Source organism: Morone saxatilis, unplaced genomic scaffold, assembly GCF_004916995.1.
Source record: "Morone saxatilis isolate NCDOM2014 unplaced genomic scaffold, NCSU_SB_2.0 Contig21, whole genome shotgun sequence".
Lineage (NCBI taxonomy): Eukaryota > Metazoa > Chordata > Actinopteri > Moronidae > Morone > Morone saxatilis.
The window spans coordinates 2198907-2220979 of record NW_023339774.1 but is presented as its reverse complement, the minus strand read 5'-3'; the positions used below and the strand labels follow the sequence as shown (position 1 = coordinate 2220979).

The 22073-nt window shown below is 39.9% G+C and overlaps 1 protein-coding gene across 1 annotated transcript in view; it reads right to left on the bottom strand.

The window, feature by feature from the left end:
* Window positions 1–4277: 4277 nt before the first annotated feature.
* Window positions 4278–22073, bottom strand: part of LOC118332819 (netrin receptor DCC-like) — a 210084-nt gene continuing 192288 nt past the window's right edge. Inside the window, exons 26-27 of the mRNA XM_035668249.1 lie at window positions 15521–15669; window positions 4278–4384 (exon numbers count right to left, since the gene is read on the bottom strand). Of these exons, the coding sequence (XP_035524142.1) occupies window positions 4295–4384; window positions 15521–15669 (239 nt within the window). The 3' untranslated portion in view covers window positions 4278–4294. The remainder of the gene's footprint in view (window positions 4385–15520; window positions 15670–22073) is intronic.

The window sequence follows — 22073 nt, the reverse complement described above, 5'->3', positions numbered from 1 at the left end:
TTGGTGCTTCCGAGACCGTGTTGTTTCATATGTATTCAGGGAGGGCAGCTAGTGGATCAAGGAGAGATGCCTATGATTTGAGAAAGAAATTAAATCGCGCTGAAACCATGCAAGATCGCATAGTGCACCTTTAAGAGCCAGCACAGACTCTTCGCTGGTGCTAGTGATTTGAAATCCAACTGGTAACCAGCTCCTTTGCTGGAACCTGAGAAGAGGCAAACATGGATGCCATGACTTGATTTAAATTTGACCATTTACTGCTGTTTAGCAGGTGACTCTCAATTCTAAAATGTCAGAATGTCCTTGACTCACCAACCAGGAGAGTTTTTGAAAATAGTTCCTGCTGGCTTAAATGAAGTTTCATTAATGTAGACAATGATAGATCATGTATCCGCACAAAGTGTCAAGAAGCCTGATAACGAGACTAAACTGTCATTTCATTACCTCTTCATCATTTAATTCGACACTCGACATTCGTGTTCATGTCGGCCATTTTCTGTGCTGTTTGGCCTAACCAAGTGGTAGTAACTGATGTGACTGTCTCCAAAACGGTTGATAGTGTTGTTTTGTTCTTTTACTGTACCCCGTGCGAAAATCATCGAAATGTACGTGGTGATTCTTAGATTGCTATTTTTCTGGCTCTGATGTCCCAGTTTTTTAAAGGCATTTCAAAAAGTCTGGAACCAGGCTTTCAAGTCTTTGCAAGTAGGTTTTCATATAAATTAACTGAATCGTTCTAAGAATTGATGGATGATTTGGAAAAAAATAAGTTAAAAAATCTGATTTATCTTTAATGAGCAAAAAGGTGCAAAACCTCCAGTATGATCATTTAACTATAATCACATCCTGTTTTGTGTATATCTTTCCCCTTTTGATGCTTAAAGAAGAATTCTTGTGTCAAAAGGCCATTTAATTTAGCATTTACTGTTAAAATCGGATTTTCTTCCTTTAAATCAAATTTCAGTCTCGCCCTTCAGCGTCAGATCGTCCGTCTGTCTGCAGCTCTGCTCTGCTTTCTGAAGGGGCAAAAGAAGTGCGAGTCAGAGCAGAATGAAAGCACTCTGCTCCAACTGGATGTATCTCCCAGAACACGCTGATGAGTTTGATCCCCACACCATCCGCCTGCTTGCGTTCGTTCACCTTTCATCCCCGTGCTCGTTCTGCAGAGACGTTACCTTTCCATCCCCTCCGTCCCCAGGACTTCTCCCCACAGCTGCAACGACCCAGCGAGCGTGAGCTTGAATCATAATATTTGAAACGGCGTTATAATGAATTCCCAGCCTCATTCCTCCGTGCCCTAGCCCGCACATACAAACCACCTCTGAATATCAATTCACCTTCTTTGCCTCTGCTCTCTCTGTCTCCCTCAGGGTTTTTCCTTTCATCACGGAAAGATAAAGGTCTGAAAATTACAATATGGTGACTGGGGTGACACAGTCAAATATGGAGCATACTGATGGCCTGTTTTTTTCCTCCCCAGCTGATTAATGAATCATTTGTCATTTTAAGTTCCTGCCTTTTTGCACACTCCAAAAAATATCCATCCTCACAAGTGATTTAGTTACATACTTGGCCTCCATATAAATTATTTCCCTAAAATGAGGGAGGTAATTCAAATTACTTCCAATTACATCTCTCTTAATTCAGAAAATTGTGAAAAATGAGAGTTGATTTAAAAAAAGATCTTAACCAGGTTAGCAAGTCACTTAAATTGTCTGAAAATACAATTTTATGACTCAAGAACAGACCAACTTGTTCAGTGTACACCTTGCTCACTCTGCTTTCCTGCAACATTTCGCAAATTTAATTTCTCTCAGCAAACGCTTTCACAAAGAGTAACAAAAAACCCCAACCTCCCTTAACAAACCATTAATTCTCACACTGATGGACCAAATCAGGTTCTTCTTTTCAGCTGTCAATAAAACTCTAGTTGTTTTAAAGAACTGATGGGTGGATGCGCTGTCGTCCTGACTGGACCTCATGTTACAGAGATCAGCCTAAGACCAAAAGGCTTCAATTTCCATTCCCTCAGTGCCAATGGTTTCCCCATTCAACTTTTCAAAGTAAGTCGAACTAAAAATGGCACTAAAGTTTCTCCCCATTCCAATTCATAATTGAATTTTGAACGAAATTAAGCCTTTTTTAAAGTAGTTCTCTGCGGAAATGTGTTACAAAAAAACGATAAAAAAAAAAAACCACACTTCTGACAGGACAGCAAATGTAAAAATATACTTTGTGGAATATGCATTATTTGTGTTTCTGTTACTTTTTCTTTAAACTTTTGTATAAAAACGGAACACCCTGAAGTAAACTCAAAGTGAAGCTGGCGGTTTTGCAATTTTCCCATGTGGGCGATCAAGGTCAACAGAGGTACATATGTGTGTTTCTCATGAACAATAAACATGGACTTATCAAAAGCAAGCCCAAATACAACACAGTCACCCTTCAGTCAAACACATACTGAAACTGTGGTGTGACAAAAATAATAAGTGAAAATTTTAACAACGATAGAGATCTTATTCCTTATCATCGGCTGCCCTGCTACCATCTCTAATCTTAATAATAATAATAATTTGATCCTGTTGCTTCTTCAAAATTGATTATTCTGTCACAGTAACACCAAATTTCCATTTGTTCCTACTTGTGGCTGTTATATTTTATGTAGGCAAAATCCAGACTTGTTTGCCAATTATCAGACTTCAGTCTTCATGATCTTGCTACATCAAGATAACAGTATATTTGTTTTCTCAAGAAAACAAGATGATGTTTTTGTGATCTTGTAATTGATAGTATTCCATTATAGCTCCTAATAATTTCTTGCTTCAGTGACTGTGCCTCTAAAATGTAACTGTCTTCTGTGAACAGAAAAGCTAACAACACAGTCTTCACTTAACTTTTCTCCATTTTGCAGACTGTGACCATTCTTTAGTACAGGGAGAACCTTGATGCACTGAATGTGACATATATAGTGCAATGTGACAGATTGCGAACAAGGAGTTAAGACCAAATTTCAACACATTTCTTGAAAGGACCAAAAATTGGTTTTGGGTGGTAGGTGGACCAACCAAAACCAACTTAATTTGTCCAGGATGGGATGGTTTCTACCATAACTATCAAATTCAGATTTCTCTAACATTTTTTCCATACAGATCATCTTACTGCTTTTCACTGATTTCCAGTCCATGTTTGGAACTGAGCCAGACTTGAATATGGAGCAAAAATATAGGTCACAATAAGCTTTCCAAGATGAGTGTTTGGCAACGACACGAGTCCTTGTAGGATTTGTCTGGGTTAGGGAGAGTAAAGGCTTGGTCAAGAGCAGCAACAGACTGTATGAGTCTATAGACGTTTCTATACAGTCTTGTAAGAATAGAGTCAGCTGGATCCAGATGATTCAGACTGGTCTAGTAGGTTCTCACACTCATTTTTTTTTAAACCTCAAGATCCAGAGGTGGAGGGGCTGCATGGGTTATGGGTGATAGTTGGTTCAGTATAATCTTACTGTTTTGTTCAAGAGGAAAAAAAGAGAGACAGAGGAGAAAGGCAAAAGAAGAAATGGTGGAGAGAATCACGTCGTGTCACCACAACAAAAAACCTCGGCTCCAAGTGAGAAAAATAAAGTTTTGGTGAAACTTTGGTGGCTGAGGATTTGTTTTCTCTTAATGTTCTGGTGGCAAAATCCAAACCATATACACATCCCGTGACTGCACAAAGTTGGAATACCTAAACAAAAAACAAAAAACAAAAGACAAAAGAAATACTTCCAACAGCGATCATGAAACATAAGTGAGGTACAGTCACAGTAACTGAGTTGTGGATAACTCAGCGGAGGATGCTAATAAATACCACAAAGAAGAGAAACAGGAGGGATCTTATAACTTTTTTTGTGATGATCCCATCATCCTGTGTCAATAAGTCAAGGCGCTAGGCATTGGGTTTTTCTAGTTTTGTGTTTGAGGTTGAAGAGTCTAGAGGGGTTTCAGTTTGAACTCCTAAAGAAGCCCCTCCACCCTTGTCCTGTTCTTGGAGTTGATGCTGTGCTGCTGTAGTGTTTATCCACTATTTAATTCCCTTCTATCCAATCCCGGCCCACCACAGTGGACAATGGCTGAGACCAGTAAAAACCAAACAAACTCAACCCAGCACAGATGGAGGTCTGATTCCGCAGAGGCGTCTTCAAACCCAGATTGACCTGTTGGCGCCCATAGTGAATGGACAGCAGGTGACATCAAGGCTTGAAGAAGGGTTCCAGAATGGACCATGGCTGAGGGCTGGGATGGGCCGAAATAAGAGGTTAGAAGGCGGAGCCGGTAATGGCGTTGAGCTGCTTCATCAGCCCTTCTAGACTGGCCATCTGCTCTGAAAGGTCATCCTGCTCATAAACCTGAAAGACAAAAAAGTAGAGCCAGTTACATAACCATTGGTCTCGCATTACCTGATGATCAGAGATCTCAGCACCTACCAATCATCTGGTGATTATTTCTAAACGCAAAGTAGTTGCTTGTGCGGTGGTGAAAATGGCCTCAAACAAACATATGCCCCTTACTTCAAGGACACGGCTTACTGCAAATAATGCTAACTCCTCCGCAGTGAAACAACAACGGGAGACATGGAGAATCACTTTGTAACATGGAGAGAGCTTTTTAAGAAATTGGATGTCCCAAGCTAAGTTTTATATAAGACATTGTTGCTGGGAGAAAGTCCTCAGCCTCTATTAGCGAGGCGTTTTATAAAAATCTGCCTGAATATCTCTGTTTTGAAGATTACTGCTTGACACTATCTTTAATTTTAGAGCTATAAAATCTTATGTTGAAACCATTTGCTACAGACGATGTTCCATTCAACAGCAACAAAATGGTAAGAGGTTTAATGCTGTTGAGTTCAAAGACCAAACTGGAATTAACACATAAAGCCTGCAGTTCAGTGACTATATTTCATTTTATTTTACCATTCCTTTTAATCCACTGACAGAAATTCCACAAATCCAAATTTACACCTAGACCAACCCTTATCGATCAAGGAGTTAACATTTGGTTGATGAGCTCTGTAACAAAGCCGATATTTACTGTAGCTGCTTTACAATAAAAGCCTTGCAGCAATTTGCCAGAAGAAAACTTTTAACGTAGCACAGCAACAGACTTAATTCCTGCTTGACAGCATGACAGAGTACAGCAGATCAGAAACAACAGACTAACAAACTGCTGTCTGTTAGATGAAGGTCAGAACTGAACTGTTGGCATGAAATTAAAGAAGGCTGATCATAATAAGCATTTGAAAGAAGTTCTGCTCCTCTATCCAGTAATTATGGTGATTTGCAGGTCTATATTAAACCCAGGCTAAATTTGGTTGAAAACAAGCTATTTTAGATATAGTCAAGGTTACATATGACCATTATTTCAGCAAAATCTACTGGACTAACTACAGTCCAGTAGACATGAAGGTGTCTTTTTGCCCAATCACCAAATCAGTGCTTACTGTCACCCAATTTACTGAGGTGACTCAGTTCCTGCCATGGTTGATATCACAGGTCATCACAGTTGGGCCTGCTGTTAGGGCTTGGTGGATATGTGCATCAACATACCCTGACACAGCTTGACACTTGCTGCACCAAACCAGCGAAGAAAGGGCATGAATCATAGTTTTCGCTGCTGTCAACTGCTTACCCCGGTCATACATATCAGTTTTTGGTAACACTTTACAACACGATGCACAAAACTGTGAGAAGTTACAAAAGAATGAAAAAGGAACAAATCACGAACAACCCAATAATTGTTAATGATTAATTACTGAATAAAAGACAAGACTGGGAGATACTATATTAATTAAATATTAGCTAATGATAGCTTCATAAATATCTGTAATTTAGAATAGCGACCACATTCTTCATTAGTCATTCCTGATATCACTCTGAAGCTGCCACTAAGGCCCCTTTACCACCAAATTAGTTCTTGAACCGGTTTAGTTCCATTTTAATCAGATGGCTCATCAACAGAGGGCAATGCACAAAGACCTGTAGAATATGACACGCCCACTTTAGTTCACAAGGAAAACCCTTTCTTCTTTAACCTTTTCAGGTTCCGAATCAATGTATTATTGGTTGAAATCCTCTTCAAAACTGGGTGCTGGAACCAGAATGGAGCCGGTTCCCTGTTGGTGGAAAAGGCCTTTGAGGAGCACAAACTAGTAAAGACATATTCATTACTAATTACTTAATCATTAGTTACTCTTTCTATGCACCCCAAGTAAAGTGATACATCATACTGAGCAGTTACCAAGTACCCTAGTCCCTAATTACTTCATGATTGTCTGACCATTACTTACTCTCAAATACCTTCAGATACCTAATCCATCACAATGAACATCATGTCTGTTTTTATTTCTGTCAGGAGTTCAGTCATTGTTGCTTGGCACTGCAGACTTTTTCAATCTGCACCTATAACTGAATAAAATAAAAGGTGACTTTATGTTGACTGTGATGGATTATCTGTCAAGAGCAAGTTTCAAGTCTGTGCAAGCTGATTGAACTGAAACCAATGGCTGCCTGAAGGGAGCAAGGAAAACAAAATAAAAACAGTCAACAGGAACGCAAAGTTCAGTATTTATATTGATGGGCTGAATCTAATGTAAACCCACTGATAATATCCATGTTCACATACTATGTCACATCAGGTTAGATTACAGTTTGCCTCCAAGTCGACCACATCAAACGCATTGAAGTTGATGCTGTCACTTGTGTGCATGTGTTTCAAGGATAGGACACATTCGCAGTGTGAACGGCGGCACTTTAATCCTGAACAGACTCTGTGATCACTGTGAAATGGCGTGTTCGGTCCGGCTATACAAACTGTCGCCTCTGAGTGGGCCGGCTTAAGTGCATTCATCTGTGTGTGTGTGTGTTTATGTGTGTGTGACAGTCAAGTGCACATCCCTCACATACACACTCTCCCAGTGTGTTATATTGAGTGTGGCCTTCATGCAGAGTTTGTCTTTGCAGTTGGAAAAAAATATTCAATATTCTCCACAACATGCTGTGGAAAACTGATAAAGGCTCAGCAGAAATATTCTGTACACTTCAGTTGAAAGGTTTGTGTTAATGCACAAAATCGTCATGTACTTGTACTGCATTAGCACTGTATACAGTCGGTGTACAAGTCCTTCAGTATAATGCACTGATCCTGCATAAATATCACCACAGCTTCCTGTGAAAAAGTCACTTACTAAAGCTCTGGTACTAAGTGCAGGTACTGTAAACTGCCAAAGGAACCCTACAGATATACAGACAATTTAGCACAGACTAGAAAATCTAGGTATTTCATGCATTTAATCATCTGTGTGTGAAAATCAAACAGCCTGACAACAATTTAATCAAAATTAAAGTTGAATAACCCATTACAGCTATCTCTAACTCTACTGATATCAGCAATAACAAGTAATTTCATTATTTATTAATCTGTTGATTATTTTCTTGATTAAATAGATAATGTTTTGTCCAACCAAACCGACAATACCTAAAAATCAGTACTATCACAGTAGGGAGGGAGATAAGCAGGTTGTCACATTTTAGAAGCAATTTGCTTGAATTAACAGCGTTACTATTTGAAAAATGAAGATGTATTTTGTAAAACCTAATTTTGAAATGTTATTTGTAACAAATGCTGAAATGCATAGCATGCGTTAGTGGGAGTCTTTACCGCCACTGCTGTCAACAATGGATTCCTTCAGTGTTCATTGTCTACGAGGTTTCTACCGGTAGCCAAATTATCTGCATTATCTGAGGTCTCGTCTCTAAAAAACACAACCGCTAATTAAAGCCGGTAAAAACACTGAATAAAGCAGTTCCACCCTGAAATCAATGTTTTTCAACAAACAATCTGTGTGGACTATAAACATGATATGATGAAAACAGTTAACTGGCCCACTCTTTCCAACCACATTTTTTACATTTTATTATATTCTTCAGGGTGTTAAGCTTCTCACGGCATTATATTATTTTGAAATGAGGCATACGTACTCTAGATCTCCCTCTAGATCTCCCTCTAGACAGGCCTGGACCTGCTGATCCTGATTTGAAAATCAGTTATCAGTCTGGTCCAGATAAAGCTTTTAACCTCCTGACCAGACAGAGTCCTGTTGGATCAGCTTTCGACCATTTCCTACCTCGGGACAACTCCACCTCCAGTCATTTATAGATTTTTATATTGCCTCCATTAAAACATTAGTTGGGCGCATCACAGCACGAAACCGTAACGGTTAACAAACATCCTGAATCCACCAGCAGCAGCTAGTTTACCAGCTAAAAACTACCAGAGAGTAAGGTCATTGTTTCAGTCAAAACATATTAAATTAATGATACATTAAAAGTGTTAAGGCAGCATAAAATGAATTTCAGATACGTTGTGTGTTTTTATCTGAGTGATTTCTTTTATACCAATTTTCTTTCTTTTATTCATTTATTAGGTCCTATGAATACCCATTTTTCACTTTTTGTCTTTTATAAGCTTTAATAGGGATGGTAGTAATGGGTCGTTCATCACTTTGGTTCAAACTAAGCTATTTGAAGAACTATATATATAGCCCACTAACACTGGGTGTGCTCCAGATCTACCATGCCAAATGTGGTGCAAATCCCACAAGAAGTGGACAATCTTAATCTCTTAGTAGCTCATCAATACATTGTTCCATTCCTGCTACAATCTTTTGTCTATTTTGTCCTTTTTTTGGTAATGCCAGTGTCATTTAATCCAAGATAGTACAGTTTATCGGCTGTCTGGTGTCTTTAAAAAAAAGTAAGATTCAAATTTATTAATTACACATTTTTTGATAATCAACAATCAAATAAAGTTTTGAAGTCTTTGAAAATGTCTTTTCCTTACAATGTCTGTGTATTAAGTTTAAAACTCTCCAGTGTAGCTTTTCCACAGGTGAAATAAATCTTCAGATATGAATGACTGTGGAGATTCATGGGAAGAAACATAACAGCCCCACCTGTGCAGTTATCCTTTATCTGAGTAATACACACAACAGTACAACAATTTGACCTTCCACTCTCGCTCTGAATGAGACCATAAAAGCTCATCTAGAAGCCTTACACTGCCAGGTATTTTCCACTTTCCACGGACAAAAAGGCTTCTACAAAAATCATAACTGTATAAAACCCCCACAAACCCCCAGCGACCTCCTGATCTCGTTCGTTGACCCATAACAGCCAAGTTTGACAGAGTCAGTAAATGCCTCATCAATGGGATAAAACCCCCGTTGATGCTCTGTGTTCCTCTCTGATATCCTGTTATCTCTGACGGCCTGCTGACCTGGATTCACGCTCATCTATAATCCGTCAGATTCATCCCAACACAGCGAAGCCAGAGGAGCACATGGAAACTCTGTTTCACACTAACGCAGATAACTGTGTTAACATGTCTCAAGCCTTCTGTCCAATTAGTCCAAATTCTTTGTTAAAGACCACATTAAAACGCCAAAATTAGATGAAACTGTATTGTGTTGAATGCTTTGGTTTATGACCAAATGACCGCGAAAGTAATTACACTCCCATCAGCTTCAGCTGTAGTTTGTGTTAAGTGCTAATAAGTGTCAGTTAAATGCTAAACTGTTAAATCTCTCCAACTACTGAGAGATCAGGGGAACTCGAAGGGGATAGAAAGTTGGACACAGACATGGTCTACAGTCTTAAAGGGGCTGGTCAATGGGCTTTCTGCACAAATACTGCTAACTCTGGAACACACACACACACTTTGAAATGTTAATGTATCGGAAAGCCTCCTAAAATGGTAATTGTAAACTGTTACAGTTTGGTATGCAGTGTCTTGATTGAATGGTGCTACAAATGCTTCCTAACAAGATCAACACATTACCTAAAGGTCCAGTGTGTAACATTTAGGAGGCTCAATTGGTAGTAATGAAATATAATATTCATAGGTATGGTCTCATTAGTATACAATCAGCTGATAATAGTAGTAATATTATTTTTGTTACCTTAGAGTGAGCTGTTCTGTATCTACTTATCTTTTCAATGGAGTCCACCATGTTTCTACAGTACCCCAGAGTGGACAAACCAAACACTGGTTCTAGTACGGGCCGTTTGCATTTTTTGCAGCCACTGTAGTTGCTCATTTGAGCTTGGTTGATTCAAGGGGTTTCAGTTGGTTATAATGTTCAATTTCAACGCTAGCTGCCACTAAATCCTACACACTGGCCCTTTGAGTCCTTACCAGCTAAGCCTACATACAACCTTAGTAAAGAATGTACATAAGGCTGGTGCTACCCAATTCTGGTATATTATCTGGTACAGATTCTTAAAATGTGAATGTCGATTGAGCATTAAATAGATCTAATGCCATCATTGTAATGAATGGGACTGAGCTACTAACTAATAATAACAAATAAACATAATAATAAGTAGCAAGCAGGTGAGATTAAAGCACTGGGAAACTTTCAGTGCCACAATGTTCATGATGACCGATGTGTTTAGTGACCTTCCCCACTGTCAGAATATCCAAACTTCACTACTCAGATCTCAGTGAAACTCTGAGTTAAAGAATAAAGAATCTGAGGACATGGTGGTGTTTTAGGTTAAAGGTCATCTGATGCATATTGTATGTGTGTGAGCCTCTGACCTGCTGTTCAGATCAGACTAGGAGCAAACACACACACACACACACACACACACACACACAAAGAGGATAGAGATAGAGAGAGAGGTGGGGGTTTAGAGGGCACTTCATTCTCCCTTGAGATATGTATTGGAACAAATACAGAGCATAGAACTGATAGTTTTAAAGCGTTTGGTACAGAAGTTTCTAGACTTTAGGAGTATTGTGATAGTTTTCTTGCAACAAATCCTATGAAAAGACCAAAACTCCTCTGTACCATACAGCTCCATCGCTGTCCCAAAACCCCTACATTCTGCTAGCTCCCTTCCTCTCAGCAACTGTAAAAAATGCAGCAAAGGATGACACAGGAGGATCACATAAGGGACGTGGTCTTGTGGCTATAGAGTGTGTGATGTGGGAAGAAACACAGAGCACACTGCTCAGTGTAACAGGAATACACCTGCTGGTAGTCGCAGATAACCAGGCTAACCAGCCATGAGCAGCTGCTGTCAGACTCTACGTGTCCATGCTATGAGAACAGAGGACCTTTTACAGTCACCAGAAGCACATTGACAAAGTTTCTATGTGGCACCTGTGTTGTAACATTAGCTAAGTTAGCAGCTCAGGCTAACTCTCTGGTGTGAGGGAGTGACAGGCTGCAGCTATGTAGCAGGCCAGTCGGAGTCCAGTCTTAGCTGAAAAAAGCGGTTTGGGGGTAAGTTAGGCTTTAAAAATACATCAGTGAGCCACACTTTTGCACCGACTGACATGTTCCTTCATTGCCATACAGACACACACTGTAGTTTATTTTCAATCTCAATCCCACACACACCGTCCTGCTGTCCCTAATACTCACTAAAGCAATGAATGTTGACTAATCCACCACTGACAAATAGTCCCTAACACTACACTGCACTTCTTCCTTCTGTTTGAGTAAACTTAGTTAAAAACTACAGGGACCAGCTTGTCTAGAAAATTAAACTATATATTTATGAACGTTTTTTTACGGATTTAGGAACCAATGGACTTGAATGCCACGGGGAAGTCTGACATTTTATCCATATCCCCCTCTCTGCTGTGCTACTTTAAAATATGTCACTGGTGTAACAACATAATAAAAGCACCATGGTGTTGTACTTACATGATTCACTCACCCTATGTAGCAGTCCATTACCCAGCTGTGTCTGTGCGTGTGTCTGTGCGTGTGTGTCTGTGCGTGTGTGTCTGTGCGTGCGTGTGTGTGTGAGATGGATAGGCCAGGGGGCTGATGGGAAAAGACTAGATCAATTACAGAGATAGAACAGCAGACGGAGAGAAAGACCTGCTGACCTTTAACACACCTCTCTCTCTCTCTCCTCTCTGCCATCCTTCCATCTCATTTACCCCACTTCTCCTTATCGCTCCTCTCCTGATTTTTTTTGTCTTACCTCCTTTCATTTTCTCTATCTCCCAATCACTCTTTATTTCCTCTCGTCTACCCTCCCATCTACGTTTCTGTTCTCTCTCTTCCCCTTACCTCCTCTTCCTCCTCCTCCTCATCTGTCCCTCCTGAAGCATCCCTTTCCTCCCGTTGTCATGGCTACCTTCTCCTCCTGCCCACCTCCCTTCATCATCCTCTCCCCTTCTGTTTTTGTCTCATCTCTTTCCCTCCATCCTTCTTTTTTCTTCCTGAAGCATCCCTGCCTTTCTTCCTGTTACTACAAGGATGACACCTCCTGCCGCTCCTGACCCTTTCCTTCCTTACACCTCTGCTCTCCTTGTTTTGTCTCCCTTCCTTTCCTCCTCTGTCCTTTCCTCCCTTCTCGTTGCTGTGGCGACACCTTCTCCTGTCCAATTGTCATTGAGTCACATATGAATATTTAAGTCCCTCCGTCCAGCGTCCTTCCACATCATCTTCTATCGTTTATCTCCCTGCTTGTCATCCTCTGCCTCCTCCCCCTCCCTCCTTTGCTTCTCAATCAGCCTCTGCATCTATTTCTCCCCCCTCTTCATCCCCTCATGTAACAATTCTCCACCCTCATATCACCTCCTCTGCCTCCTCCTTTTCCTCCTCCTTTTACACTCTGTACAGCTCCATCCTCACCCTTTCCTATGTTTTTATCCTCACCCCAGCTCATCCTGTGTTTTCTTATCTTTGTCTGTCCTCTTATCTCCCTTCTTATTGTCCTCCTTTCTGTTCTTCCCCTACTCCTCCCCTCTCCTCCCTTATTATCCTCCCTCTCCTTTTCTGCTTCCTTCTCCTTTATCCTACTGCTTTTCCTTCTTGCCTTTCCTCTTCTTCTCCTTTACCCTCCTGTTGACCGTTCTGGTTGTCGTTCATGTATATCCCCCCTCCTTGCTTCTATAGCCATCCACTGCGTCCTCCTCTCCTTTTCCTGCATCCTTTCCCTCTTCTCCCCCTCATCCACTGTCCTTTTCACCTCCTCTTTCCTCTTCTCTCTTCCTCCTCTTTCTCTCCTCTCGCTTATTCCTCCAGCCCCTCCTCTGAGAGAGCACTGACAAGTTCTATTTCTATTCACATATCTTGATCACAGTTCTCGATTAAATGTCCTAAAGAGTAAAACAATCCACTTTTCCACAAGAAAAAGATTAATAATCAGAGGAAATTTAGAGAAAAGGAATATCATTATGTGAAGGACATATGTTTTGGTCTCCCTCCCAAGTCGACAAATACTGCAGCTTGGTCAGTGGCCCTCCGCTTCAAAATAAGAGGCTGTCGGTATCCATCTAGAGTCATTTCTGGAGTAGCCCATGAAACCAAAATCAAACAGTTTTTTTTTAAATAACAGTATTTGACAAAAGTGAATCCCTTCAATCATCTCGTGACCCCTATGATTCATTCTGAGACCCTTTTGGGGGCTACAGACCACAGGTCGGGAGATCCTGCTACCTCTCTTGCATTTAAATGTTCACACTGCAAAGAGAACAAAGCCTCCATTTGAAACAGGTTTACACTAGAGACATTTACTTAACTAAGTACTAAACGGGTATTTCCATCCACTTAATGTTTTCATGGGGGAGCAAACTTTATTTGTTCAAACTTAAAGTATCGACCTTCATTAGAGAATTTACGACATCTGATGGCTGCAGTTATTGGTTACTTTGGAGATTAACATTTTACATTTTAAAGGGGATAAATATTATTGCGGTCTGGTAAAAATAATATGTCTCCAAAAATGTCAGCTTTTAAGGAACTCTGACAAACAACCTCTAACAAAGAGGCACAAACACTCTCTTTATGTTAGGGATTTAAGAGAATTTACTAAATTGCCCTGCTTTTCAGAATCACTTTAGCAGCAATTTCAATGCTGATGATAGCCGCATCATCTACAGCCGTTGCCACAAATGACACAGTCTGAAAAATCCTCTCCTCACTGCAACATATATCCATCACACCCATTTCATATGGCATATTTCTGCTGCCACAGTGCTCACCTCAAAGCTGTGCTGTCACTTGCTGCTGCTGCTCATACAGCATGTCAAAAGCCTCACCTCCAGCAGCATCACCCTCATCACCACCCCCTACTTCCTGCTGAGCTGAGCTGTTTCCTTGTGGGGAGTGACGAGGTCAGAGCCAAGGCACCAACTATCAACTCCATACGACTATTACTGCTCCTGCGGCTGCTAGCACTGCGCTATACCACCCTACGGAGCCAAAATGCAGTAACTACATATTTAGTCAAAATTTAGTTAAGACATTTATAAATGTAGAACTCCACAGAAAACAGCATGCCGATCTGCAGTTAAAATAAAACCAAGCTAAAAACCAAACTGTCAGTTACATTACGCTAGCTAAAGCAAGAGAGCCAGCTAAACTAGCTACAGATAGCCACACCTAGCCTTGACTAGCCCCTTAACTGCTAAATAAATTGATAAATATATACATTTTGGTCATTTAGTTTGTTATTCCACATTAATAAGGCAGAAGGAAAAATCCGCTAAATTAGTACCATCAAAAGGTTACTAGCCTAAAGTTAGCTTCGTAGAGGAGCAGGAACAAATCATCAAATCATTTTTGACACCATTTGGAGTGGTCAAGCTACTTTAAAATGAAAAAAAACAAAGGTATAGATTAATTTATTATATTAGTATCAAGATAATTATTATTAGTATTAATAAAAATACTAGATGGAAAGCTGAAAGAGCACATTTTTTCTGTTGTTGTAAAGTAGAAGAAAAAGACTGCTCTCTGCTGTAGGGCAGTATACTTCTACTATTACAACTGCAAATGTGAATTACGAACTATATAGACACAAGTGAATTCCATTAGGTGTAAACTACATTCAGTACAGCAGAGGACAGTAACATCATTTACCCACTCTGGGGCCACAGTTATTGTGTCTAAATCCAAATGCTAGTCAGGACCTTTAACACAAAGAAGTTGTGCATCCATCTCTGCTCTCACGCCTCCTGGACACTGCAGAGTTTCTCTAACCCCATTTTTAGGGGTCATGTGAAGTTTCGGACACAGTCTGCATTATACTGAGAAAGCACCACCGGGTTTATGAGATGATTTCTGTGGAGTATTTTTACATTTACGGTCTACTGTTATTAGAGGACAAGCTCAAAGGCGACTGATATAACCAATTACTTCTAACAGATGTTTCATGTTTCCCCTGGCAACAGCTTCGGCAAAAGGCAAACAATCTAAAGAGAAACTGACATGCTCTCAACCATTTTGATTTACTACTACTACAAATGCATGAAGAAGAATAAATATCATGGTATTAATGTTATATAATATTAGGTTTGAATAATTATACGATTTATTCAATTATGTAAAATGAATATTAGGCTTCCTTTACATTTTAAGCCCATGCTTTGGCAAGTTATATTTTGTTTGAATCAATGTACCTGTGGTGTAAAACTAAATCAGCAACACCTCCTACAACATTATCGCCATGCAGACTTACGTTGGCAGCTGAATCCTCGGCAGGTTTTGTTCCTCCCTCCTCCGGTAAGTCGGGCGCCGTAGGGACTGAGACGGGCAGCAAAGGGGAGCGAGCCTTACCGGCCTGACCCAGAGAGGCGGTCTTCACCTGGGGCTTTGGAAGGCTTGCACCTGGGCAGGACAGAAAGAGTTCTGGTTTCAAAACATTGTATAGACTGTTTAGACTTGAACATAATCTGTTTTTGATGTTTGGTGTTCTCATAAATCCTTATGGTTTTGTGGAAGTTCTTTAACAACAGACCTTTAGAGCAAAAACAAAACAAACTTGGATTGTAATTAAGCTGCATGTCAAAATTTTGCTCAGTTAGCTCTGAATCAAACTTGGAATCCATCGGCTATCACCTGAGGACAATTTAGTGTCTGGGGGCAATGGCCAATGTTTTTGGGGCTTCTGGTGTAGCCAGTAACGGATAACGGATATCAGGGTGATTACTTCATAAGGATAAATGATGAGAAAGACACATTTTGGATAATCTCTATAAACAGATATATAAAGATAAAGAAAGATATAAATGGAGATACATTTAAAAAAAAAAGCTAATAAAAAGTTAATTGTTATTTGATGATAGCTGATGGGTTCTGAGATGGCATTTAGGCCAATGCATTCCTTGCATGCAACCAAAACCCGCTAAAGCGTGATTAGTTAATACTACTAAGACTACAAACAGAAACAGGAATACTTACGATACCAAAATGCTGTCCCTTTCCCACAGATGCTGCATTCATATGCAGATATCTGTTCATAGAGGTTATCTTAGAATAGTAATCGATCATCATAATCAATGATTGAATGGTTAATGTCACCTATATACCTTTTGTCTGCATTTTCAACCTTTATTAGAAAGTGACAGTTAAGAAGGCAAAGGAAATGGGGGAAGAGATGCAACCAAAGTCGGCGGGTGGAATTAAACCAGTAATGTTGCAGTTATGTTGCATGCAGTGTAACCACTGTCATCTATAATTTCAGAGACTGAATGGTGAGCGTAATCAATCATTTTTCTTTTGGTCACTATCTTCACAATCATCATTTTTAGAAACCCTCAATTTTGGGCAACCGGGCCAACTGCTTCTATCGAGCCGTCACCTGCCCATAAACTGGAACTGTTTATTCTTGACCAGACACAAAACAGAACAAACATCCAAGCAACAGAACAAACAAATGAACAAGAAAATAGCTCAATAAATATATTCAACTGCGTTGTCTCCACAATACAAATGCCATTCAGGAAGTAAAATTTTAGGATGTGGGTTTACTTGGCAAAAGTGAAAGAAAAAAATCACGGAAGAGGAAAAACGAAGACAAAAGAGGGATGTCTAGTTGTTTTCTATCTCCTCTCTGATTCCCTGAACAGCCTTGTGATGTCTGAACACATCCTCAGGCTTATTTTACCCACAATTCCCTCCTCCTTTCCCTGCACTGCACTCCTTCACTTCCTGATCAATAAACATCCATTCTCCTCCCTGTGAAACAAAACACCTTAATAGCAGTGGATTACACCAGAGAACATGAAACAGTCAGATTTAAACTTCCTTTAACATCAACAGTCGTCACGGCACAGAAAAATGTCCAAAGTGTCAAAGAAAGAACAACTTCATTTTTTTTTATACAAATAGTCTCAAAACTATATCCACACCAGAACCCACTGTTCGCATCTCAACAGAGAGGAAACAAGTCCCAAAAACATTCTGACAAAATATGTTGTTTATATTTTCTGCCACCTCTTTGTTTAAGGTTTTCTTGAGTTTAGGATGAAAAACTACTTGTTAAGGTTGGAGAAATATGGTGGTTATGGTAAAAAAAACAAAAAAAAACAATGTTGACAGATTTTAAAATAACACACTTCATTGACCCAAGAATCCACTCCATATGAATTTTTGTGGCAGTAAAAGATCATACTACTTCCTCTATCACTCCTGACGAAGAAGAGTCATAACTCATATGGCCACTTTAGTAGTAGTCTTTGCCAGGTCAGTCTTCGAGGCATTCAAACTATCAATTCATGCTGTCATTGTGTCTGTTAGCACAGCATCATGGATAGTAATTGTCAGTCAATTTAGAAAAAATAAATATATATTATATTATATATATTCCTATTCCTACTCTCCGAGCAACCACTACCCCATCCGGGTCAACTGAAAATAACTGGCACCACGGACATGTCACTCACTCTTCATTAGTAAGAACAAAACAAAATAATGCCATCCCAGCATTAAGACAGTCAGACTGAACTACATTTTGTTGACAATTGATTATTCAGTTTTTGATTATCTGGCTATACAACAACACAAAGATACGATGATAAAATGATGATGATGAAATATGATGATGTAATTCACTTGATGTTGGAAAGTCGTTTTGGAACAGTTCAGAGAAAAATTCCTGCAGTTGAAAAGCTAGCACCGGCAGTCACTGGAAAATCTGTCCTTCAGAAAGTGAAACAGGTTCCTAAACAGTTTAAATCAGTAATCCTTAAAAACCAAGAAAAAAGGGTGCTTCTTCACTGAAGAACAAGGATGTAGTTAAATGAAATGTCTCTTTTTTATCCTCAAGCACTGGGTAGAATCTGTCTACTTTATGGTCTCCTACTGAGAATAGAGATTTCTTTCAAACCGTTGAATCATACTTTGCTGTAAAGAGCATGAATAGTCCACCTCAGGATTCCAGCTGAGAGCAATGAAGGCAAACTATAAATACTTCCTTTACAACAATTCTTCCATTACATAGATGAGGTCCTCATCTGCTGTGGTTGGTTTACTTGTACACTGACAAAATCATATAGGCCTACTGCATACCTACATGTATGTAATATAGAGGGATTTCTGCTATCTATGAATATTCTATGATTCTGCTTCTTCTAGTGATATTTCAAAAGATACACCTTTTAAAGGACTTCACTGTCCTTGTTTCCTTCTTTCCAATAGATTTTGATTGAAAAATTATCTTGCAGAAACTTGAAACTTGCTTAAATGAATCACAGTTTCAAGAATGAGTTTATTCTGGTGTCTGGATCCTCTCGATTTATGGCACTTAAGTTCAGTCAATACAACGGCCTTCATAAAACTGTTGCATGTTAGATGTATGTTAAAGGTGTTGGATTTAGTGGCATCAAGTGGTGTATTCACAGAGGACAACACCGTCGCTTCACCTATAGATATAACATTTACCTCATATAATTATGTAATTAAAGAATGATAGCTAATGATAAAGTTAGAGTCGGTTAAGTTTAGTTTGATATTTCTTCCCTTTATGGCTGGACCGCCGCTAAGTGGGGGACACCACTATGAACACTAAAGTCTGTTAATTACTGAGTGAGTGAGTCATGGAGTTTCCCCATTGGCCGTTGCCCTTTCAAAAATGAAGCATGAACATTACGTTAACTCCAGATTCTGTAGGTGCAACCCTCTATGGCTATCGCTAGTGGGTTCATGCCTCATTTGAGCAGAACTTAAGAATCACGTTGTGTACAAGTTGAACAGAGACCAGACAATCGGCTGCCAAAACAGCTTTTTCTTCAGCTAGTTAAGGTAACCAGTGGGGCGCACAGCTTAGAGTGCTGCGCCTATAGGCCTACTCGTAAAATCTGGAGTTACGGTAATTAATGTTCCACCCTAACCATACCTACAAGCACACCCACTTCAAAAGAAACCAATTACCAGTCCATAACTCACCAATGCATCACAGCGCAACAACCCATCACAGCACATCATATGCACACAGAGGGTACAGACAGTACAATGGTCTCATATTCACCATGAGGGAATGGAACTGGAAAACCAGATAAAGCCTACTGCTGTGAGAAACAGAGAAGATGGTTACGCGTTGTAACAGTCCAACAGAGAGCGGAGTAGGAGAGAAAACAGCTCTCCATGCATCGAGAGGCATGAGGCACAGTTAAAGCACCCCAAATAATCAGACTGACAAAACACTCAATACAGAGTGAGTCATAGAAACACTAGAGGAATCCTGCAGATTGAAACGAATATAAAAGAGAAGGGGGAGTTATAAGGGGGAAATAATTACAATCTCTTTCAAATCAAACATTTTAAGATATGAGGGGAAATTTTTTACTTAAATGTAGCATAAGCATGTCATATGATATGGGAACTACTGGGAACTGGGAATTACTGGGAACATTTAATATCCAGAAATTCACATTACAGACACCATTGGTAATCATACACGGTCCAACCATATACTAGGTTTTGTTTAAAATCAAAGACAGCCAAAGGCTATTTTTCTGTAGTCTTGCTGACTCTGTAACAAGTGCCAGAAGACAATTGTGGTTGTGGTTGTGCTAACTCAGCTACCCCCATCTACTTGTCCTTTGAGGATGGCCTCATCTATAGCTTTTTGATCGGAGGCCTAATGTGAGATCTTTACATTTTTTGCCCCAGGACTAGTACGCAACATAGGGGCCAATCACACAGAGATGCAGTTTTAAATATTTCAACTTTTCAGTGCAAGCCAATCAAATCAAGCAAGCTTTACTTACCACTTCCTTCCTATATTGACGCGTTTACTATGCCGGTAAATAGGTTAGACTGTGAGAGAGCTATGGAGCAAGGATGTGGCGGGGGTAACCAAAGAAACCTCAGTTATCCACTTCTTTGAAATGAAGCCAGACTTTACTTATCTAGAGCTTAATGTCTGCTTGTATTGACGTTTTTCCATCGGTACTCATATTTGATTAGCCAGTCGCAGCCATGGCCCACAGGTGCACCAGCTGGTTTATCCCTGATGCTCTTTCCGAACGCGATTTTGAACCAGTACAGAGCACAAATAATTCCATATCATCATGATTTAAATTATTCCTATTCAGTGAAATTACATTTGAGATGCAAAAGTGATCATTCCCACTAATCAGAAATCCCATCGCAATCACAACGTGTCAGAATAATCGCAATATAATGTTTTTACCATATAGTGCAGCCCTAGTCTCTGTGTGATCAGCGCCTAAGACTACCTGCATTGTTTCTTCCATCTATCCAAACTTACTGGTGTGTGGTGTACCACGACCTTACATGGGCTAAAATCTTTGTTTCCAAGTTCTTTATTTTCACAGTAATGCTGACCTTGAGTGACTCTGAATCTCTGTAAATGTGGTGTAGAAATCCCTGCCAGCCTCATTTCAGAATGAAGCAGAACCAAATGTGTTTGTATGACTTCTCAGCACGCTGCTGTCAGACCGGATCCAAACTGAACTGAGCTCCAGAAAAAAAACATTTTGTGGAAAAAACACAATGAGCTGCAGCAGTAGAGAGCTGAAGCAAAGGTTATACATCCACAGTGGAGAAAGCCATAAAAGACAGTTTCACGGTGCCTGGCTCACCCTCGGGGGGTTTGATAGAGAGGGATGGGGTGTGAGAGGAGAGGCGGCTCGTCTACTCAGAAAGGTGGATATATTTACCAGACAAGCTGGAGTGGAGGTGTGAAACACCCGCCGGGGGTCACATCAGTGGTGTCTGTCTCTGTTTCTGGGTCGAAGGCAAAGATGGAGAGATTTACAGCGATAGTGAGGATAGAGGGGGCGGGGTTATTGATCCTGAGGAGGGTTTGAAGTAAATACAGTTAAAGATGAAAAGTGTCTTTGAGGAGACATCGTGTCTCTGGAGGGAGACAGGCAACACCTACTCTGCTTCACACAGGAGTTTGGTGTTTCTTTGTCTGCCTGTTTTATCTTCTCTATATCTTCTGTCTGCCTGTTTGATGTCAACCTGTCTGTGCACCTGTCTACCTCACCAATGAAGTGCTCCCATTGGTCAGGAACATAGGTGCACAGACAGGCTGAGTGGTAGGGTTTAGTGAACTTTTGGACAGTCACTCTCAGTACATGAGCCACAATTGTATCTTTATCTCAGTATTGGTGCAAAAACTGAGAAATGCAAATATTTACAGATGAAAAGTATTTTCAACTAATGTCTTCTACATGGATTAAATGTCTTTTCCTTATTTATTGTAAATGTGTGGAGGAGATATAAATGAATATACTTATGGTGAGTAAGTCAAGTTTGACTTCCTAAGTCCAGATAATTGCAATAAATAATGAAGATCACTGTTAAAGAGCGGAAATCTGTTGATTTACCTCCAGCACATGTATGGTTCCCTCAGCTTGGGATTGTGGCAGTTTATGGGAGACTATCTTTTAGAAATAATAGGTAATAATGTCAGGTAGACTTATATAGTCTGAGATGGAACAGATACTCTACAGTATCACTACTCATAATCCTAACATAATATATTATAATTTTGCCTCACTATCCTCACGAACTATCTCATAATTTTGATTTACCATTTGTCATTTTTTTGTCATTCCTTTTTTCCCCAGCAGAAGTGGGCATCCATAAAAATAGGACAAAGACTATATTGAACTTTGTGATTTAAATGGTGTGACAACAGCACAAAGTCTGCAAACTGAAGGATTTCAGTGCACATTCTTGTCCACTTTAACACTTTTTCTATTTCTTAGTCTGATCAAATGCAAATTGAAGCCCAACTCTGTCCTTCTGCACACTCC